This window comes from Chamaea fasciata, unplaced genomic scaffold (genome assembly GCF_029207755.1).
Source record: "Chamaea fasciata isolate MVZ Bird 193981 ecotype frontalis unplaced genomic scaffold, bChaFas1.0.hap1 SCAF_571, whole genome shotgun sequence".
NCBI lineage: Eukaryota > Metazoa > Chordata > Aves > Passeriformes > Sylviidae > Chamaea > Chamaea fasciata.
Genome location: NW_027094656.1, coordinates 1 through 18,593, shown reverse-complemented (window position 1 = coordinate 18,593; position 18,593 = coordinate 1). Strand labels below are relative to the sequence as shown.

The window sequence follows — 18,593 nt, the reverse complement described above, 5'->3', positions numbered from 1 at the left end:
GGGTTGGTCCTCAAGGATGTGTGACCCCCCCCCAAATCACCACCGGGAGGGTCCGAAGGGCTGCGGGACCCCCAAATCCCCGCCATGACGAGTGTCCCACCCCCACGGTGTCCCCCCGGTGTCCCCGCCGCCGCTCCCGAACGACAACCGGGGGGAGGGTCGGTGCTGTACAGCTTTTATTGGTCCCCGGGGCCCCCCCGGCCCCCCCTGTCCCGGGGGGAGCGTTTGCATAGCGAGAACGGGGGGGGGAAGGGAAAGGGGACTGTGATGATGTCACGGGGCGGTCGGTGACGTCACCACCGGGTCGCAACCCCCTCCTCGGCTGTCACTGCAGGTGTGACATCACCGCCCTCGTCCCCCTCAGTGACACCACAGCTGTGATGTCACCGCTCAAACACCACCGGTGACGCCGCAGCCGTGACGTCACCACACCGGGTGACATCAGAGCAGCGCCCGTGCCCCTCCCGTGACATCGGTGCTGTGACGTCAACACCGGGAGCTAACGGGTCACCGGGGGGGGGGAGAGGGGCATCGCCCTGGGGCTGGTTCTCCGGGTCGATGACATCACACCGGGGGGGGTGCCGGGTCGGTGACGTCACACGTGGGGGGGTGTCACAGTATTAACCCTTCGCGTACGCGGGGAGGGGCCGGGGGGGGGCTGCGACCCCCGCATGCCTGGGGGTCCCGGGGTGCCCCCCCCTTATTTACAGCCGGGGGGTTTGGGGGGCTCGGGTAAAGCTCAGCGCCCGGGGGGGCCCGCGGCGCTCCGGGGGTCCCCGGGGGTGGCACCGGGTCCCACCACCACGATGGGCACCGGGGGCCCCCCCGGGGCCGCCCCCCCGCGCTCGTGCTCCTGCACCGGGCTGAGCGCTTTGGGGGGACCCCGCGCCCCCCGCTCGGGCTCCTCCGGCCCCGGGGGGGGCGGCTCCGCCCCGGGGGGACCCCCCAGCAGCAGCGGCAGCTCCTGCCGGCCCAGGCGGCGGGCGGGGGGCGCGGCAGGCGGCGGCTCGGCCGGGCCCTCCCCGTCCCACTCGGCCAAGCTCTGCAGCGGCGGCTCGGCCGGGAAGTCCTTTCGGGGGGGCTCCAGCCCCAGCTTGCGGGGGGGCCCCGGCGCCGCCTTCTCGGGGAGCCCGCGGCGGGCCAGGCGCGGAGACTCGGCGGCCTTGGGGTGCAGCTTGGCGGGGAAGGCGGGCGGGGAGGCGGCGGGCGGCGAGGGCGTGTGGGCGAGCGGCGAGAGCGGGATGCTGCCGGCCGAGCGGCACCGAGCCGCCCGGTACTGCCGCTGCAGCTTCGGCGACAGCCCCTGCAGGGAGCTCGGCCGCAGGTGCGGCCCCGCCGGGGACGGCGGAGCGCTGGAGCCCGGAGAGCTGCTGGGCGGGGAGGCCCCTGCGAGGAACGGGGTTAGCGTGGGGGAAACGGCACCGGGCACCGGGAGCCTCAGAGCCCCGTCCGGTTCCCGTGACCCCGTCCCGTTCTCAACCCCCCCGCCCAGTTTTTCCCGGTAACGTCCACTACTGTAGCCCCGCCCCGTTCCGGTGACCACGCCCCGTTCTTAATTCCCCCGCCCTTTTCCCAGAACCGTCCACCACCGTGGCCCCGCCCTCCCGCCCGTGGCCCCGCCCCTCACCGGGGTCGCGCGCCCGCGCGTGCGTGGGGGAAGCGGGCAGCGAGTCGGAGGAGGAGAGCGAGCGGCTCAGTGACGTCAGCGAGCGGCTCGTGTGCAGCAGCGACGCCTGGCGGGCGAGGTGCCGGAACAGCGCGCTGCGCCGCCTAGCGGGCGGGAGGACCGTCACATCCCCGTGCCCCCCTCCGGTGCCTCCCCGGTGTCCCCCCGGTGCCCGGTGCCCACCTCTCGTGGCCGCTCCCGGTGCCCCCCCGCCGGTTCCTCCGGGCCATCTTGGCGCGGGCGCTGCGGCGCCGCGCGGGGCCCAGGCGGATCGAGGTGTTCTCCAGCGGCGTCGTTGTCACCAGCACCTTCGTCCCGCTCTGTGCGACAGCGGGTGACGGGCACGGCCCCCCTCCCCCCCACCCCGGAGCTCCCCAAAACACCCATCCCCCCACCAGGAGTCACCCCCTTGGGCTGGCTGACCTGCCATGACCCTGCCATGACCCATGACACCCCCCCGACCACCGCCATCACCCCCTGGCGACCCCAGAGCCCGCTGTGACCTCCCAGCATCCCACCGTATAACCCCCCACCGTGTCACCCCGGTGAGCCCCCGGCGCCCCCCACCTTGAGGATGAGCTCCACCACCTCGGTGTGCACCAGCCCGTGCACCGGCTCCCCGTTCACGTGCGTGATCAGGTCCCCGGCGCACAGCCCGGCCTCCTGCGCGGGGCCGCCCTCCTCCACGTGCTGTCCCCCGAAACAAACGGCGTCACCCCCCCGACGCCCCCCAAACTGTCCCCCACTGTGTCCCCAAGACCCCGTGTCCCTCCGTGTCCCCTGAGCCAAATGATACGGCAGGTGTTTTCACCCCCAATGAAAACCCTGTCCCCCAATGTTCCCCAAGCCCACCCTGTCCCCGTGTCCCCAATGTCCCCAAGCCCCCCCTGTCCCCGTGTGCCCCAGTGTCTCCAAACCCACCCTGTTCCTGTGTCCCCCCATGTCCCCAAGCCCACCCTGTCCCCCCCCCAATGTCCCCAAGCCCACCCACGTCCTCCCTTATCCCCATTCCTGACGCGGCCCCGCCCCAAAACCCCCGTTTTTCCGTGTCCCCCCGTGCCACCCCCGCGTGTCCCCGAGTGTCGCCGACCCAGACGACGTGATGCACGCTGTAGACGTCGCTGTCGCCCAGGTAGACGCGGATGGCCCGCAGGGTGAAGCCGAATTTCTTGCCGGGCCTGGGGATGGCGATGGGCGAGCGCGGCGGCGCGGCCACGGCCGGGGCCAGCTCCCGGCCCGGCGACGAGTCCCGCGACGACGGGTCCGACGACAGCGACCGCGGGGACATCGGGCTGCCCAGGGGGGACGAGCCGGGCGCCTCCCCTGCGCCCCCAGACCCCGCTGACCGCCGCCCGAAAACCCCCGGGGGAGACCCCCAGACCCCCCCCCCCATGGGCACCCCTGTGACCCCCCGGGGATCGGGGACACCCCACCCGTGGGATTGGGGGTGTCACCACCCAAAAACCCCCCACGGGAGACCCCAAATCCATGGCATCGGGCATCCCAACACCCACAGAAACCCCCCACGGGAGACCCCCGACCTCCCCCTCCCGTGGGGACACAGGGGCTGGAGGGGGTCCCTGAATGTTTGCGGTCCTTTGGGGAGGGTCCTTTAGGGGGGTTCCTGGGAGGATCTAGGGAGAGATCCCTGGGAATTGGGGGGGGGGGCGTGTACCGGGGTGATTTGGGGTCCCCCTGGGGGTGCCGGGGTGATTTGGAGTCCGCGGGGCCGCTCCCGGGGGGTGTCACCCACCGCTGGGGATGATGACGGACAGCGCGGTGGCCGACGCCGACTTGGTGACCTTGCCGGGGGCCCGGGGGCTGCGCTTGTCGCCCCCTCCCTCGGCGGGGGCCACCCCCGGGTGCCGCGGCCGCCGCAGCCCCAGCTCGGAGCGGGCCGGGGGCGCCTCCCCCGCCCTGGCCGCTCGCTCCCCTGCTCGGGTGGGCGACACGGGCGCGATGAAGAGACCCCCGGCCCACACCGGGAACGCCCCTCCCCACCTTTCCCGGCCCTCACCTGGCTCCTCGCCCGTCCCATCCGGGGGTCCCTCGCGCCCCCCGTTGCGGGGCCGCTCCTCGGGGGCCGCCCCGGGGCGCGCCGGTTCCAGCAGCGCCGAGAAGCGGCGGCGGGCGCCCGGCGGGGAGCTGCCCTCGGCCTCGGGGGGCGGCCCCTCACCTGCCGAGCGGTGCTTCCTGCGGGGACACGCGGGAGAGGAGGAGAGTCAGAGCCCTGAGCCCCCCCGGGACCCCCCCGGGACCCCGCAGGTGCGCACAGCTCAGGTGATCCCGTCCTCCAGCCGCGCTCGCGGGCCAAGCCGTCGCGTCTCCCCTCGTCCCGCGGGCGCCCCTTGGGCTTGGGCTCCTGCGAGAGCTGCTCCAGGCTGCTGTACACCTGCGGGAGGGCACCTGGTCACACCTGGGGGCGCACCTGGGGACACCAGGTCACACCTGGGGGCACACCTGGGCACACCCACCATGCTACGAAGGGCTGTCCCGCCTTCTGTGCATCCCCCACGTGCCCAAATCCTCATCCCCCCTCCCCACACCTGTGTCCCCGCCCTGCCCCCGCCCCAGCCCCACCTTGCTGAAGCGGGGGGAGCAGGACGAGAACTGCCGGATCTCCACGGGCTCGTCCTCCGTCGTGTCCTCGTCCTCGTATGATGTCACGTGGGGGTACCTGTCCGACCGCGCTGGGGAGGCACAGGTGTGAGGGGGGGTCCTTACAGTGGCCCCGGGGGGGCGGGAGGAAGCCCCAGGAGGGGCTGGGGGGGGTCCCGGGATGTTCCTGGGGGGGGTCCAAGGGGTGTCCCACAGGGGGGTCCCGGGGCAGGTCTGGGGGGGGGTCCTGGGGTGGATTTGGGGGGGTCCCAGGGCAGGTTTGGGGGGTCCCGGGGGTCTCTCACTGTCAAAGTAGCTCGTGTCCTCCTCGGACTCCAGGTGCGGCACGAACTCGGCTTTCTGCCGCAGCAGCCCCGTCCAGTCGAGCGCGGCGAAGAATCCGTGGGCCTTCACCTCCTGAGCCCCCCCTGCGGCAGCGCCGGCTCAGGGGGGTCCCGGGGGGTCCCGGGGCTGTTTTGGGGGGTCCCAGGGGTGTTTTGGGGGGTCTGGGGGGGGGTCTCACCTGCCCCGAGGCGCCGCAGAGGGTCGGGCTGCAGCAGGCAGGAGATGAGGTGCTGAGCGTCTGGGGGCAGAGCCTCGTCCCCCTCCGGCCACAGGATCTCGTCTGCCACGGGGGACACAGGGGGGACACGGGGGGGACACGGGGAGACACGCAGGGGACACGGGGGGACACGGGGGGACATGGGGGGACACGGGGGGACATGGGGGGGACCCGGGGGGTCACGGGGAGACACGCAGGGGACACGGGGGGGACACGGGGGGACATGGGGGGAACATGGAGGGGACCCGGGGGGTCACGGGGAGACACGGAGGGGACACGGGGGGACACGGGGGGACATGGGGGGGTCACGGGGGGGACATGGGGGGGACACGGAGGGGACCCGGGGGGTCACGGGGGGGACATGGAGGGGACATGGGGGAGACACGGAGGGGACATGGGGGGACACGGGGGGGACATGGAGGGGACATGGAGGGGACATGCGGGAGACACGCAGGGGACACGGGGGAGACACGGGGGGACATGGGGGGGACATGGAGGGGACACGGAGGGGACACGGAGGGGACATGGAGAGACATGGAGGGGACACGGGGGGACACGGGGGGACAGGGAGGGGACAAGGGGAGATACAGAGGGGACACGGGGGGGGACATGGAGGGGACATGGGGGAGACACGGAGGGGACACGGGGGGACACGGGGGGACAGCTGAGCCGAGACCCCTGCACCTGGGGATCCACCTGCCCTGTGTCCCTGTGTCCCCACGCTGATCTTGTGTCCCTGTGTCCCTGTGTCCCCATGTCCCCATGTCACCCCATCCTGTGTCCCCATGTCACCCCAGCCTGCTGTGTCCTCATGTCCCCATGTTACCTCATCCCGCTGTGTCCCCTTGTCCCCACGCTGACCTGTGTCCCTGTGTCCCCATATCCACACGTCACCCCATCCTGCTGTGTCCCCGTGTCCCCGTGACACCCCATGTCCCCATCCTGCTGTGTCCCTGTGTCCCCGTGTCACCCCATCCTGCTGTGTCCTTGTTGTCCCCGTGTCACCCCACCCTGCTGTGTCCCCGTGTCACTCCACCCTGCTGTGTCCCCGTGTCCCCATGATGATCTAGTCTGTGTGTCCCCGTGTCCCCTGCCACACCGGAGGTGACCAGCCCCGTGTCCCCGTGTCCGCACAGGTCGTACCTGAGATCACCTGCCCGAAGAGCTCCTCAGGGGTGTCCCCGAAGAAGGGGACGCAGCCCACCAGGAACTCGTAGAGGACGATGCCCATGGCCCACCAGTCCACGGGCTTCCCGTAGCCCTGGCGCAGGATCACCTCGGGCGCGATGTACTCGGGGGTGCCGCACACCTGCCGACAGGTGAGCTCAGCCCGGGACACGCCCCTGCGGCCGCCGGGACACGCCCCGCTCTCCTGGCCCTGCCCTGTGCCCTGTGCCTGGCAAACCTGAATGCAGCTGCCTACCTGAGTGCACACCTGGGCACACCTGGGCGCACCTGGCCACACCTGGGCGCACACATGGGCATGCACCTGGGCACACCTGGGTGCATACCTGAGTGCAGCCGGACACACCTGAGCGCACACCTGGGCACAACTCGGTGCACCTGTGGCTCCCACCTGTGCCCACTTGCAGCACCCACCTGGACACACCTGTGCCCACCTACGAAGCTCACCTGTTCCCACCTGCATCATCCACCTGTGCCCACCTGTTCCCACCTGCACACCCACCTGTACCCACCTGTGAAACCCACCTGAACGCACCTGTGACGCACACCTGTGCCCACCTGCAGCACCCACCTGCTTGTCCCGGAACTCCCTGGCGTCCTTCTCCATGTGCCCCTCGTACAGGTTGGTGGTCAGGCTCATCAGCCCCATCTTGGAGAGCCCGAAATCCGTCAGCTTCACGTGGCCCAGCGAGGTGATCAGGAGGCTGCGGGGGGGCGGGGCCGCGCAGGTGAGGCGGGCGGGGCCCAGGTGAGACTCCCCTCCCCCCCCCAGCCCCTCCCCACGCCCCCCCCCCCCGGGCCGCACTTGTCGGGTTTGAGGTCGCGGTGCACGATGCCGTAGGTGTGCAGGTACTCCAGCGCCAGCACCGTCTCGGCAAAGTAGAGCCGGGCCAGCTCCAGCGGCAGCGCCCCGATGTGCTTCAGCAGCGTGGCGCAGTCCCCGCCTGGGGACACCGGGGACACAGCGGGGACAGCAGGGACACAGGGGGACACCAGGGGACACAGGGGACACAGCGGGGAGAGCAGGGACACAGGGGGACACCAGGGGACACAGGGACATGGGGACAGCAGGGACACAGGGGACACAGCCGGGACAGCGGGGAGAGTGGGGACACCAGGGACACGGGGACAGCGGGGACACCAGGGACACAGGGGACACAGCAGGGACAGCAGGGACACAGGGACACCAGGGACACCAGGGGACACAGCGGGGACAGCAGGGGCACAGGGGGACACCAGGGGACACAGGGGACACAGTGGGGACAGTGGGGACACAGGGGGACACCAGGGACACAGCGGGGACAGCGGGGACACCGGGGACACAGGGACATGGGGACAGCAGGGACACCGGGGACACAGCCGGGACAGCGGGGAGAGTGGGGACACCAGGGGCACGGGGACACCAGGGACACAGGGGACACAGCGGGGACAGCGGGGACACCAGGGGACACCAGGGACACAGGGGACAGCGGGGACACCAGGGACACCAGGGACACAGTGGGGACAGCAGGGACACCGGGACAGCGGGGACACCAGGGACACGGGGACACAGCGAGGACAGCAGGGACACCAGGGACACGGCGACAGTGGGGACACCAGGGACACGGGGGACAGCAGGGACAGCAGGGACACAGGGGACACAGCGGGGACAACGGGACCACCAGGGACACAGAGGGAACAGCGAGGGGACATGGGGGGACACCAAGGGGACAGCGGGGACAGGGGGACAGTGGGGACATGGGGGGACAGAGGGGATGAGGGCACAGCGGGGACAGCAGGGAGAACAGGGACACGGAGCACCAGGGATGGGGGGGACAGGGGGACACAGGGACAGGGGGACGAGGGGATCAGGGGGACAGTGGGGACAAATGGCGGACATGGGGGGAGCATGGGGACAACTGTTACCATGACACCAGCCCCGTATCCCGACACCCAGCCCCATATCGTGACACCCACCCCTCTATCACGACACCCACCCCCCTATTGCGACACCCAGCCCCGTATCCCAGTCCCTGTCCCCATATCCCAATGTCCATCCCCATATCCCGATCCCAAGCCCCATATCGCGCCCCCCACTGCCCATATCGCGACCCCCCCCTCCCCATATCGCGACCCCCGCCCCATATCGCGCCCCCCGGCCCCACCTTCCACGTACTCCATGACCATGCAGAGGTGGCGGCGGGTCTGGAAGGAGCAGAACATGCTGACCACGAAGGGGTTCTCGGCGAAGGTGAGGATGTCGCGCTCCACGAACGCCTGGTGCACCTGGTTCCGCAGCAGCAGGTTCTGCTTGTTGATCTTCTTCATGGCGAAGCGCTGCCGCGTGGCCGTGTGCCGCACCAGGTACACCGCCCTGCGGCGTCGCGACGTGTCACGATAATACGGGGGGGAGGGTGGGCCCGGCCCCCCGGGCGGGGATTCCCCCGCCAGGTGCTCACCCATAGGCGCCGTTGCTGATGAGTTTGATGGTCTCAAAGTCGCTCTCACCTGGCGGCTCCTTGGGCCGGGGGGCGGCGGCGCGGCCCTGGGGGGGACAGGTGACACCGGGGGACACGGGGAGGGGAGAGCTGACATCGCAGGGACACGGAGAGGGGACAGGTGACACCAAGGGGGCACGGGGGGGGGGACATTGAGAGGGACATGGGGGGACATGAGGACACAGAGGGACACAGAAGGGGACAGGTGACACTGGGGAGACACGGAGGGACACGGTGCTCACCTCAGCCCCCTCCTCGGGCTCAGGTGTGTTGGTGCCGCTGCTGTCGGGCTCCTCCAGGTGCAGCATGTCTGGGGGGACACGGGAGGCACAGGTGTGGGTGGGGACATGGGGGGTGGCCCCCCACACCTGTCCCCTCACACCTGTCCCCCTACTCTTATCCCCCCATACCTGTCCCCTCAGCTGTCTCTCCTCAGCCTTGTCCCCTCCCCTGTCCCCACCTGTCCCCTCACCTGTGCGTCCCCCCCGGGCCCGGCCCAGCTGTCTGAGCAGGTACCGGGGGGTGTCGGCCCGGAGCGGCCCCTCGGCCCGGCCCGCGGTGACAGCCAGGAGCTGCGACAGCCCCGCGGGGTCAAACTCCTGCGGACAGGTGAGACAGGGACAGGTAAGAGAAGGGACAGGGGAGGGGACAGGTGAGAGAGGGGACAGAGGAGAGAGGTGACAAGTGAGGGGACATGGCAGCGGACAGGTGACGGGACAGGTGAGGGGACAGGGGAGGGGACAGGGAGGAAAGGACACAGGTGAGGAGGTGAGGGGACACAGGTGGGGAGGGGCCACAGGTGAGGGGACAGGTGCCACCCCTCACCAGGCACTCGAGCAGCCGCGCGGGGCGGGAGATGATGATGAGGAGCCTCTTCACCAGCTGGGTGATGAAGGCCACCTCCTCCGACTCGGAGCGCTCGTACGCCTGCGGGGACACGGGGGGACACGGGGGGGTCAGGGGACACTTGGGGTCCCTTGGGGTCCTGTTGGGTCCCGCTGGGGCCCTTGGGTCCCCTTGGGTCCTGTTTGGTACCATCGAGTCCCCTTGGGTCCTGTTGGACCCCATTGGTCCCCGCTGTTCCCCATTGGTCCCCGCTGTTCCCTGCTGTTCCCCGTTGTTCCCCGCTGTTCCCCATTGGTCCCCGCTGTTCCCTGCTGTTCCCCATTGGTCCCCATTGGTCCCCGCTGTTCCCCGCTGTTCCCCATTGGTCCCCATTGGACCCCATTGGTCCCCACTGTTCCCCATTGGTCCCCGCTGTTCCCCATTGGACCCCATTGGTCCCCACTGTTCCCCATTGGTCCCCGCTGTTCCCCATTGGACCCCATTGGTCCCCACTGTTCCCCATTGGTCCCCGCTGTTCCCCGCTGTTCCCCACTGTTCCCCATTGGTCCCCGCTGTTCCCCATTGGTCCCCATTGGTCCCCGTTGTTCCCCGCTGTTCCCCATTGGTCCCCACTGTTCCCCATTGGTCCCCGTTGTTCCCCGTTGTTCCCCAGTGTTCTCCATTGGTCCCCGTTGTTCCCCACTGTTCCCCATCAGACCCCATTGGTCCCCGCTGTTCCCCGTTGGTCCCCGTTGTTCCACGTTGTTCCCCGTTGTTCCCCACTGTTCTCCATTGGTCCCCATTGGTCCCCGCTGTTCCCGCCGTGTCCCCGTCCCAGCGCAGGCTGTCCCTCACGTCCTGCAGCAGGCGCTCCATGTTCTCCTGCAGCTCGCAGAAGTAGCCGGCGGTGATGAGGCCGTGCCGGGCCTTGGCCAGGCAATCCCGGGCCAGCTCCACCAGCTGGTGCTGGATGAAGCTCAGGGCGCCGTCGGCCAGCGGGGTCCCGCCGGGGCCGCAGCCGCGCACAAACTCCTCCAGCCGCTCCTGCATCTGCGCCGTGGCCTGCGCCGGGGGGACACCCCAGAGACCCCTGAGACCCCAAAACCCGGCACAGGGACACCCCAGAGACCCCTGAGACCCCAAAACCCGGCACAGGGACACCCCAGAGACCCCTGAGACCCCAAAACCCGGCACAGGGACACCCCAGAGACCCCTGAGACCCCAAAACCCGGCACAGGGACACCCCAGAGACCCCTGAGACCCCAAAACCCGGCACAGGGACACCCCTGAGACCCCTGAGACCCCAAAACCCAGCACAGGGACACCCCTGAGACCCCAAAACCCAGCACAGGGACACCCCTGAGACCCCTGAGACCCCAAAACCCGGCACAGGGACACCCCTGAGACCCCTGAGACCCCAAAACCCGGCACAGGGACACCCCTGAGACCCCTGAGACCCCAAAACCCAGCACAGGGACACCCCTGAGACCCCAAAACCCGGCACAGGGACACCCCTGAGACCCCTGAGACCCCAAAACCCGGCACAGGGACACCCCATAGATCCCTGAGACCCAAAAACCGACCCCAGGGACACCCCACAGAACACAGGGACATCGGGACCAGCCACGGGGACACCCCACAGACCCCATGGCCACCCCATGGAACCCAAAACCGGCCCCAGGGACACCCCACAGAACCTACAGACACTGGGACCGGCCACGGGGACACCCCAGAGACCCCAAAATCAGCCCCATGGCCACCCCACAGCCCCGAGGGACACCCCACAGCCCCCTGAGACACCTTAAATGTCCCCATGGTCACCCCACAGCCACACAGGAACACCCCAGGATCCCAGAACTGGCCCCATGGCCACCCCACAGCCCCTCCCCTGGAGCCCCCCAGGCGCCCCCCGGCCCCACCTTGGGGAACCTCTCCTTGTACACGTGGTTCATCATCACGATCTCGTTGTCGTGGGACGAGGGTGAGCGCCCGGGGCTGGGGGAGGGGGGCACGGCTGGGACCCCTGCGGGACCCCCAAGTGTCCCATCCCCCCAGCACCCCTTCCTGGGCCCCCCCAGGACCCCCCACCCACCTCCCACCGCGGTGTCACCCCATGGACCCCCCCCCACCCCGAGCTGCTGTGGGTGACCCCAAATCCCAGCCCCTCCCTAACCCACGGTGACCCCCCAAACCCCACAGTGACCCCCCCAAACCCCATGGTGACCCCAAACCCAGGAATGACGCCCCACCCTCCTCTGACCCCCCCCTTAAACCACAGTGACCCCACATCCCACAGTGACCCCCCATAATCCCCCCAAACCCCACAGTGACACCCCAAACCCCACGGTGACCCCAAACCCCACGGTGACCCCCAAAGTGACCCCCCCATAATTCCCCCAAACCCCACAGTGATCCCCCCACCCTCCTCTGACCGCGCCCCATTAAACCACAGTGACCCCCAACCCCACGGTGACCCCCCAAAAATCCCCCCACCCCTAATCCCCTCGATCCCCCCCCCAAACCCCCACGCCCCCCTCATTACCGGGGGGGTCCCCGGGGCCCACCTGAGGCTGCGGGAGCGGGGCCGGGGGGCGGCGCCCCCCCGAGCCCCCCCATCCTCCTCGGCGAGGCTCTCGGAGCTGCCGAAATGTCGCGACAGGAAGCGCAGCTCCTCGGCCGTGGGCTGGGCCGGCAGCTGGTGCAGCCGCTCCTGCGACGAGCACGAGGACTGCGCGCCCGCGTCACCCCCGGCTCATCCCCGGGACCCCCGGGTCACCCCAGACACCCCCGGGTCACCCCCCGGGACCCCCGGCTCACCCCAGACACCCCCGGGTCATCCCCGGCTCACCCCCCGGGACCCCCGGGTCACCCCAGACACCCCCGGGTCATCCCCCGGGACCCCCGGGTCACCCCAGACATCCCCGGGTCACCCCCCGGGACCCTCAGGTCACCCCAGACACCCCCGGGTCACCCCCCGGGACCCCCGGGTCACCCCAGACACCCCCGGGTCACCCCCCGGGACCCTCAGGTCACCCCAGACATCCCCGGGTCATCCCCGGGTCACCCCCGGGTCACCCCCATGTCACCCCTGGGTCACCCCCCGGGACCCCCGGGTCATCCCCTGGGACCCCCGACAGACCGCCCCAGTCACCCCCCAGGTCACTCCCTAGGGACTCCCCCCCCCAGAACCTTCCGGAACCCCTAAAATCCCCCCAAATCCCTAACCCCCCCCTCCCCTCTCCCCAAATCCACCACGGACCCCCCGAGCCCCCCCCCGGGGGTCCCGAGCCCCCCGACTCACCGAGACGGTGGAGCTGGGCGTGTTGGTGCCATAGCCCGAGGAGGGCAGCGACGCCAGCGACCAGCGGCGCCCGTCGGCCCTGGGGGGGCACGGGGGGGCTCAGGGGACCCCCGGGTTGGGAGGGGAGCGGGGGGGGTCCTGTCCCCAAACGTCCCCAAATGTCCCCAGGTGTCCTTGTCACCGCCCTCGGCCACGTGGGAGCCCCCCCGGATGGGTTGTTGTCACTCCGTGGACATTGGGGACACCCCCGGACATTGGGGACACCCCTGGACATTGGGGACATCCCTGGACACCCCCCGGACATTGGGGACACTCCCGGACATTGGGGACACCCCCGGACATTGGGGACACTCCCGGACATTGGGGACACCCCTGGATATTGGGGACATCCCCTGGACATTGGGGACACCCCTGGACACTCCCAGACATTGGGGACATCCCCGGACACCCCCTGGACATTGGGGACACTCCCCGGACATTGGGGACACCCCTGGACATTGGGGACATCCCCTGGACATTGGGGACACCCCCGGACATTGGGGACACTCCCGGACATTGGGGACACCCCTGGATATTGGGGACATCCCCTGGACATTGGGGACACCCCTGGACACTCCCAGACATTGGGGACATCCCCGGACACCCCCTGGACGTTGGGGACACTCCCCGGACATTGGGGACACCCCTGGACATTGGGGACATCCCCTGGACATTGGGGACACTCCCGGACACTGGGGACACCCCCGGACATTGGGGACACCCCCTGGACATTGGGGACACCCCTGGACATTGGGGACATCCCTGGACACCCCCCGGACATTGGGGACACCCCCCGGACATTGGGGACACCCCCGGACACCCCCTGGACATTGGGGACACCCCCCGGACATTGGGGACCCCTCCCTTGACCCCAGCGACCCCCCCGAACCCCCTCCGGCACCCACCCATTGACCCCCACCCAGCCCCCCCCGCTTGTCACAGGTGTCCCCAACCTGTGTCCCCCGCCCACCGTGACACCGGCCCCCCCAGCCCCCCCTCACCGGCGGGAGGAGGCGAAGGAGAAGTGGGCGGGGGCGCTGGGGGAGAAGTTGCGGGGGCTGTCCAAGGGGCTGTTACCTGCGCGCACAGGTGAGGGTGACGTCATCGACCCCGCCCTGCCAGGCCACGCCCTCCCCGGCGCGCGGGTGGGCGGGGCCAAGCCGGGGGGGGGGACACCCCAGGGAGAAAAACGGGGAGGCGGGGGGGACAACAAGGGGGTCGCAGGACATTCGGGGGAGGGGGGATTTGGGGACACGGGGGGGGGCGGTCCGGGGTTGGGGACATGGGGAGGGGCTGGGGGGGCACTGAGGGGGGATTTGGGGACACTGAGGGGGGGTCAGTGACACCGGGGGGGTCCCGGGGGTCCCACCGATGTGTGTTAGTGACACCGGGGGGCTTTGGGGACACTGAGGGGGGTCAGTGACACCGGGGGTCCCGGGGGTCCCACCGATGTGTGTCAGTGACACCGGGGGGGATTTGGGGACACCGGGGGGGGGTCAGGGGACACCGGGGGGTCCCGGGGGTCTCACCGATGTGTGTCAGTGACACCGGGAGGGGGTCGGGGACACCGGGGGTCCCGGGGGTCTCACCGATGTGTCCGGGGACACCGGGGGGGGTTTGGGGACACTGAGGGGGGGTCAGTGACACCGGGGGTCCCGGGGGTCTCACTGATGTGTGTCAGTGACACCGGGAGGGGGTCGGGGACACCGGGGGTCCCGGGGGTCTCACCGATGTGTCCGGGTACACCGGGGGGGGTTTGGGGACACTGAGGGGGGGGTCAGGTGACACGGGGGGGGTCAGGGGACACCGGGGGGGGTCAGGGGACACCGGGGGTCTCACCGATGTGTCCGGGCAGCGGCGAGTGTGGCCGCGGGAGGGTGGGGGAGGTGCTGGTCAGGATCAGGCTCTTCCGGTTGTTGGTGCGGCAGCTGGGGGGGGAGGGGAGGGGTCGTGGGGGGGGTGGATGGGACCCCCCCCGAGCCCCCCCCCACACAGAGACCCCCCCCACCGTCCCCAGGCTGGGGGACGGGAGCACCCACAGCCCCCTCCCCAAATGTCGAGGGGAGAGAATGGGGGGGGTCGGGGAGAGCGGGCGGGGGGGGGGGGGCTCGGGGGGAGGGGTGAGGATGAGGATGGAGGGTGAGGAAGGGCGGGGGGAGAGGGGAGGATGAGGAGGGAGAGGGTGGGGGAGATGGAGGATGAAGGAGCGGGGATGAGGATGAGGATGGAAAGAGGATGAGGATGAAGCAGGGGAGGATGAAGATGAGGATGGAGAGGGATGACGATGAAGGAGGGGGGACGAGGATGAGGACGGAGGAGCGGGGAATGAGGATGAAGGAGGAAGAGGATGAGGATGGAGAAGGAGGATGATGAAGGAAAAAGAGGATGAGGATGGAGCAGGAGGATGATGAAGGAGGAAGAGGATGAGGAGGACACGGCAGGCAGAAGGCTGAGGATGATGAAGGCTGAGGACGGAGGATGAGGATGACGATGAGGATGGTGAAGGCTGAGGATGGGGATGGAGGATGAGGATGATGAAGGCTAAGGATGAGGATGACGATGAGGATGATGAAGGCTGAGGATGGGGATGGAGGCTGAGGATGATGAAGGCTGAGGATGGACGATGAAGGCTGAGGACGGCGATGGCCGACGGAGGCTGAGGATGACGCCGATGCGGGAGGAAGGCCGCGGCCCCCCGGTACCTCTTGGAGCGGCGGAACATGCTGCTGCCCACCGGCACCGGCATCGGGGGCTCCGGGGGCTCGGGGGGCTCCGGGGCGGCGGCGGGGCGGGGGGGCCGGGGGGGGGGCCGCGGCGGCTGCAGTGGGCGGGGCCTGGGCGGGGCTTGGGGCGGGTTTTTTGGGGGGGCGCAATGGTGGGGGGGGCACGGGGTGGGGGGTCTCACCTGCTGCTCTTCCGCGGCAGCGGCAGCTCCTTCTGGAACAGCGGCAACGGGTGGGGCACCGAACCGGACCGGACCGAACCGGACCGAACCGGACCGAACCGGACCCCCCCACCCCGCTCGGGGGGGGGGCACCGCGGCCTCCGTTCCCCCCCCCGCCCCGCTCGGGGCCGCCCGGTGTCCGAACCGAGCCCCGCCGGTAGCGGACGGCCCCGGACAGCTCCGGTACCGGGCCGGCATGGCCTGAACCTGCCCGGTACCGGCGCGGCGCTGAGCCCCCCGCCCTGCCCGGTACCGCCCTGCGGAAGGGCCTGCAGTGCCCGGTGCTGATCCAGCCCCTCCGGTACCGATCCAACCGCTCCGGTACCGATCCAACCCCTCCGGTACCGATCCAATCCCCTCTGGTACCGATCCCCGCATCCTCAGGTACCGATCCAATCCTCTCCGGTACCGATCCCCGCATCCTCCGGTACCGATCCAATCCCCTCCGGTACCGATCCAATCCCCTCCGGTACCGATCGAACCCCTCCGGTACCGATTGAACCCCTCCGGTACCGATGCCCGCATCCCCCGGTACCCGCATCCCCCCTCCCTCCCGGTACCGTTATCCTCCCGGTGCGGACACCGCATTCCCTCCTCCCCCGGTACCGATCCCCTCCAGCATTGATAGCCCCGGTACCGGTTCCTCCATGCTCCGGTCCCGACCCCCTCCCGGTCCCGGTTCCCACATCAATAACAACCCGCCCCCCCCCCGCCGCCGCCGCCACTCCCGGTACCTGCAGCCGCCGCCGGCGGATCACGCCCGAGTCATCCATGGCGCGGTGCCGGTTCCGGTGCCGGTTCCGGTGCCGGGGGGGTCCCGGCCTCGCTTTTTCCCCCCCCCCCGGTAACCCCCGGTACCCGCAGCCCCCCCCCCCCCCTTCAGCCGCCCACCGCCATCGCCCGGGACCCCCGACTGGCCCCGCCCCCTGACCACGCCCAGGCCCCGCCCCCGGCCCCGCCCATCCCCGCCGGGCCCAGGGCGCCCCCCAGCGGCGGGGCGGTTCAGCCCTGTGCCCCCCCCCCCCCAAATTCCCGCTGTCCGCGGTGCTGAAACGGCGGCGGGGAGGGGTCCGTGCCCCCCCCGGGGGGAATTCGGGGCAGGAACGCCCCCAGACCCAATTAGAGACCCCCCAGGGCTGAATTCCCCCCCGTGGTCACGACTCCCCCATCCCATTAAAGACCCCCCCCCCCCCCCAAAATTTGGACCCTCGGTGGGGGGGGGGGGTTTGGGGTGCTCGGGCCCCCCCCCCCCCGCCCCGCCCTGCCCCGGTGTGACCCCCCCAGATCAGCCCCCCCCCCCGTAATCCCGCCGGGATTGAGGCCACGGCGCTTTCCAGGCCTCGGGCCAGCGCTGATTAACCCGGGGGGGCTCCGGGGGGGTCACCCGGGATCCCTTTATCCCCCTCCGGGGTTGGATTTGGGGGAGGCAAACCCCCCCCCAAATATTTCAGCTCGAGGAGTCCTCCCAAAATTCCTGACCCCCCCCAGTGGAAAAAAAAAAAGGAGATTTTGGGGTTTTTTTAAAGGTTTTTATTAGAAAACGATCAGCTGCGTTGGGGTCTCTGTTTCTTTTTGGGGGGAGTCCCCGTTTTTTGGGGGGGGGGGGTCACAGCCCGGCCAGGCTCCTCAGGCCGCGCTCCTCGAAGAACCGGTGGGGGGGTCGGGAATTTTGGGGAGGGGTCCGGGCGAAGTAGGAGAGCACCGAGGGGGGGTCGTCTGGGGGGTCCTCGTCAGCCCTGGGGGGGTGGGGAACAGGAGATTGGGGGGGGGGAGGGGGCAGAAATATCCTGACCCCTCCCCCTCCCACTGCACTGACAGGACCCCCCCTCTCTTTGCCACCCCAGGACCCCCCTGTGCCCCCCAGGACCCCCAGGGCCTCCCCCAGGACCCCCTAGGACCCCCCCAAGACCCCCCTGTGCCCCCCAGGACCCCCAGGGCCTCCCCCAGGACCCCCGAGGACCCCCCTGTGCCCCCCAGGACCTCCCCATGAGCCCCTAATCCCCCTCAACGACCCTCATTTTCCCCTCCAGGACCCCCCTGTGCCCTCCCAGGACCCTCCCAAGACCCCCCTGTGCCCCCCAGGACCCCCTAGGACCCCCCTGTGCCCCCCAGTGCCCACCCAAGACCCCACAAATCACATCTCAGGACCCCCAGGACCTCCCCAGGGCCCCCCATTCTCCTCCCAGGACCCCCCCTGTGCCCCCCAGGACCCCCCCAAGACCCCCCTGTGCCCCCCCAGGACCCCCGATTCCCCCCCAGACCCCCGCCGTACCAGAGCACGGGGACGCCCCCCGCCTGCAGCAGCGCCTGGGCCGTGCCCCAGCTGAACCGGACGAGTTGGGGGAACCCAAACACCGGCTCCAGGTTCCTCCTCAGCCACTCCTTGGTCTTGGGGTCTGCGGGGAGGGGAAGGGGGATTGGGGGGGGTGTCCCAAAAATCGGGAAAACACCCCCCACCCCCCCCCCAAAAAAAAACAACCTTCCCAGGACCCCCCAAACGCGGCCCCCACCGTTGGGGTATCCGGAGCCGTAGTCGCGGTCGGGGTCCCCCAAATCCTCCACGAAGTTCCAGCGGAGCACGGCCCGGTCCCGGGCCACCTGCGGGGGGCACAGGGGGGATTTGGGGGGCGCTCAGGGGGGTTTTGGGGGGCTCAGAGGGATTGGGGGGGTCGGTGCTGGGGGGAGTCATTCGGGGGGGTGGTGGTCAGTCTGGGGGGGGGGGTCAGTTCAGGGGGTTTGGGGGCGTTTCTACCCGGGGGGGGGTCAGTTTGGGGGTTCGGGGGGGTCATTCCGGGGGTTCGGGGGTCCCAGTGCCCACCTTGGCGCAGATGCTGGCCGCACTGACCACCGGGAACAGCGCGTCGGCCTTGGGCCGCACGGTGACCCCCAGCCCCGGGAAGCGCCGCCGCAGCCGCGCCTCGTGTTTGTCCGCGGGGCCCACCGTGTCTGCGAACACCTGGGGGGTCCCCAAATCCCCCCGGGTCACCACGGGACCC

At 70.2% G+C, this 18,593-nt stretch overlaps 2 protein-coding genes across 5 annotated transcripts; both read right to left on the bottom strand.

Annotated features, from left to right (window-relative positions):
* Positions 1-159: 159 nt before the first annotated feature.
* On the bottom strand, positions 160-16,464 carry MAST1 (microtubule associated serine/threonine kinase 1). 4 transcript variants are annotated; one of them, XM_066208990.1, is made up of 27 exons: positions 16,332-16,464; positions 15,559-15,590; positions 14,493-14,581; positions 13,655-13,730; positions 12,615-12,693; positions 11,878-12,041; positions 11,233-11,308; positions 10,169-10,375; positions 9,314-9,415; positions 8,961-9,087; positions 8,731-8,798; positions 8,450-8,535; positions 8,156-8,364; positions 6,817-6,955; positions 6,583-6,715; positions 5,970-6,135; positions 4,788-4,889; positions 4,570-4,692; positions 4,247-4,356; positions 3,940-4,058; positions 3,684-3,859; positions 3,420-3,599; positions 2,757-2,989; positions 2,234-2,356; positions 1,850-1,986; positions 1,628-1,770; positions 160-1,386 (listed from the first exon to the last, which is right to left on the bottom strand). In XM_066208990.1, the coding sequence occupies exons 1-27, from the start codon at positions 16,368-16,370 to the stop codon at positions 740-742; spliced, it is 3,885 nt and encodes a 1,294-aa protein (XP_066065087.1). In that variant the 5' UTR covers positions 16,371-16,464; the 3' UTR covers positions 160-739. The 4 variants fall into 4 exon arrangements, with proteins under 4 accessions (XP_066065087.1, XP_066065089.1, XP_066065088.1 ...); XM_066208992.1 differs by having other exon boundaries at positions 11,878-12,023; XM_066208991.1 differs by having other exon boundaries at positions 15,559-15,587.
* A 730-nt stretch (positions 16,465-17,194) lies between these two features.
* Positions 17,195-18,589, bottom strand: RNASEH2A (ribonuclease H2 subunit A; the record flags this gene model as incomplete). Its single annotated transcript, XM_066208985.1, has 4 exons — positions 17,195-17,333; positions 17,870-17,993; positions 18,108-18,195; positions 18,416-18,589. Coding segments are annotated over 4 exons (516 nt in total), but the record flags the coding sequence as incomplete, so codon positions are not given.
* Between the last annotated feature and the right edge of the window lie 4 nt (positions 18,590-18,593).

Coding starts and splice junctions, on each gene's coding strand:
- MAST1 (XM_066208990.1), bottom strand. CDS start 16,370: ATGGATGACTCGGGCGTGATCCGCCGGCGGCGGCTGCAG. Junction 13,731..14,492: donor GCCGCTGCCCGGACACATCG/GTGAGACCCCCG, acceptor CTGTGCGCGCAG/GTAACAGCCCCTTGGACAGC. Junction 3,600..3,683: donor TGGGACGGGCGAGGAGCCAG/GTGAGGGCCGGG, acceptor CCACCCGAGCAG/GGGAGCGAGCGGCCAGGGCG.